Consider the following 3,020-nt stretch of genomic DNA (forward strand, 5'->3'; position numbering starts at 1 on the left):
AGTGGTGCAGGTGTAACTCCCAGGTATTTTTCTCCTAAGGGGCTGGATATTCGCCAAGGTGGAGATTTGTTATGGTATGGCTCATATACCATATCGGGACAGACGCTGGATCGAAGCGGAGCAGAGCGGAGCGGAAGAATCTGTCCAAATTGGGAAGTTACGTGGGTTGGGGTGCGGGGGCAAAGCCCCGCGGTTTGGTACAGGGGTAATGTTGTAATTACATATTGTGCCTAGGTTTACTCCTGGGGTTATAAATAGGCCTGTTAGTAACCCCAGGAGGAATCCCTGATTTCTGTAAACTCTTTTCTGAATATTGAAAGGAACTCGCCGCTCTGCTCCCGAGGACGTAGGCATCTTTGCCGAACCTCGTTAAATCTTTGTGTTCTTCTGGATTTGTGTCGATTATTGTTTTTCTTCGCCTTAATTTTCTCAACAATTAATCTTACTGATTAGTGTACCCGTTGTATTTGCTTCTTCTGATGGTTGGTCAAGTAACAAAAATATTGTATTTTCTGGTACATCATTATGGATTGAGGCAGACATATTCCTGCTAAACAGGGAAACAATGTCATTGTTGAAGAAGAATCAAAAGGACTGAACCCTTCATTGATAGTTCTGTTAGTCATCGTTACTTTACTCCTGTTATTTTTCGTCGGAAACTACGCTCTCTACGTGTATGCCCAAAAGACACTTCCGCCGAAGAAGAAGAACAACAAACAACCACATTTGTACGTGGCTTCTCTGTCGCTTTCTCCAAAGATAAGAGGGCAAAGAAATACATCATAGATCTGCATTTTAGAAGAACAACAAACAAGATAGACTGCCTGCTTCAAACCCAGCTAACGATGACTCGGAACAAACTCAGCAACAGCAAGTAAATTTTATGATCGGAAGGTTCTGTGCTTCCAAACTTTCTGCTCAACATTTCACCGACAAGAAGAATAATTACATACATAGCACTTGAAACAATGCTATTTATAAAACTAGCACCGAAGTGAATTTTTTTAAACTACCAAACCAAAGAATTAAAGCGCGCCCCGATCAAAGCATTGAGAATATGATGAAAATAAAAAAAATAACATGTTGGGATTTTATTGTGAATTTTAATAGATCCATTTACATACATATCACACAATTCTAACGGATTTACATATCTCGCATCTAAACTTTCAAATTTACACACATACATACGCTCTATTCTTTAATGTCACGTCAAATATAGTAACACTATTACCACTATTATCATTTTTTTAGAAGTCGAATACACATTTTCATGCACAAAATTTAAAGCAACAAAAATGCTATGTATGTATGCCAATATGAAAGTTTTGGTGCGAGATACGTAAATACATAAGAATTCTATGCTACATATGTAAACTTCCCTTACCAATATGCGTGAGAACTTGAAAAATGGATGAAAGACGGTGCTAGTTTTGTAAATAGCATTATTTTGAGTGCCAACGAAGAGAGATAGAGAGAGAGAGAGAGAGAGAGAGAGAGAGACCAAAATTGAGCTTGGCTCTTTAGACTCACAACAACAAGAGAGCCGAAATATCAAATCATTATTTTCACGAGCATAACTGAAAGCCATAACCTAATCCAAGCAACCAGCCTCTCCCAGTCTGAATCATGAGCAAGAAGGAAGACACATGCTGACATGATGCAATGCTGCAATTAAATACCTATCTTACACAGTCCACACCTAACAATTTCTTCAGGAAATATAAACTGACATGAAAGATATGGATTAGAGACTCAATGAGCAGAGTTTATTATTTATTCTCCAGGTGCAGAAACGCCCTGTTTGAGCCTTTCTTTCTTCATCTTCTTCTTGGAGATGGGTTTCTTCTTCTTCGGCGGAAGTGTCTTTTGGGCATACACGTAGAGAGCGTAGTTTCCGACGAAAAATAGCAGGAGTAAAGTAACGATGACTAACAGAACTATCAATGAAGGGTTCAGTCCTTTTGATTCTTCTTCAACAATGACATTGTTTCCCTGTTTAGCAGGAATATGTCTGCCTCGGGTTATTAAAACCAAAAGAGTATGGAAAACTAACGGAAAAAACAATTTGAAAAGCAATGAAACAATGAATTGCTCATCAAATTTAAAGAAACAAATATGAAACAATCTCACGTTAGAGTAGCCTTTAGATATAGCACATAATTCTTTTAGGAGTCTTCAGGTGGGTAACAGTTGGAGTTTCCATGTAGCGACTAACAAGTCCAACAACATAAAGAATATCAGGTCTTGTGCATGTTAAGTAGCGCAAACTTCCAACCAAACTCTTGAAAAATGTTGGATCAATTCTTTTTCCCTCATCAAACTGTGATAGCTTGACTCCACATTCTATAGGGGTTTTTATAGGTTGACTATTCTCCATCTTGAATTTCTTCAATATCTCCCTTGCATAACCTTCTTGAGAGATGAAGATCCCATCTTCCGTTTGCTTGACTTCAATGCCAAGGTAGAATGCCATGAGCCCAATATCTGTCATTTCGAACTCCTTTGTCATCACTTCTTTGAACTTCTCAAACATGCTTGGATTACTTCCTGTGAAGATCAAGTCATCAACATATAAACAAACAATCAAGACATTTTCATCCTCATTCTTGATGTAAAGAGCATGCTCATAAGGACATTTAATGAAGTCATTCTCTTGCAGATACTTGTCTATTCGACTATTCCATGCTCTTGGTGCTTGTTTTAGCCCGTATAGAGCCTTCTTTAGCTTTAGAACCTTGTCTTCTTGCCCTTTGATTTCATATCCTGGTGGCTGTTTAATGTAGACTTTTTCTTCAAGTATTCCATTCAAGAAGGCAGATTTTACATCCATCTGATGTATTCTCCACTTATTTTGAGCTGCCAAAGAGATGATTAGTCTAATAGTTTCCAATCGAGCAACAGGGGCAAATACCTCATCATAGTCGATGCCTGCCCTTTGACTGTAGCCTTTTGCCACTAATCTTGCCTTGTATCTTTCAACTTCTCCTTTGGAATTCTTCTTCGCTTTGTACACCCAC

At 38.4% G+C, this 3,020-nt stretch overlaps 1 protein-coding gene across 1 annotated transcript; it reads right to left on the reverse strand.

The window, feature by feature from the left end:
• Positions 1–1,653: 1,653 nt before the first annotated feature.
• On the reverse strand, positions 1,654–1,996 carry LOC110036952 (DNA-binding protein S1FA; the record flags this gene model as incomplete). Its single annotated transcript, XM_020741517.1, is given in 1 exon segment — positions 1,654–1,996. A coding segment is annotated over 1 exon segment (220 nt), but the record flags the coding sequence as incomplete, so codon positions are not given.
• Between the last annotated feature and the right edge of the window lie 1,024 nt (positions 1,997–3,020).

This window comes from Phalaenopsis equestris, unplaced genomic scaffold (genome assembly GCF_001263595.1).
Source record: "Phalaenopsis equestris unplaced genomic scaffold, ASM126359v1 Scaffold000002, whole genome shotgun sequence".
In the NCBI taxonomy this organism is placed as follows: Eukaryota; Viridiplantae; Streptophyta; class Magnoliopsida; order Asparagales; family Orchidaceae; genus Phalaenopsis; species Phalaenopsis equestris.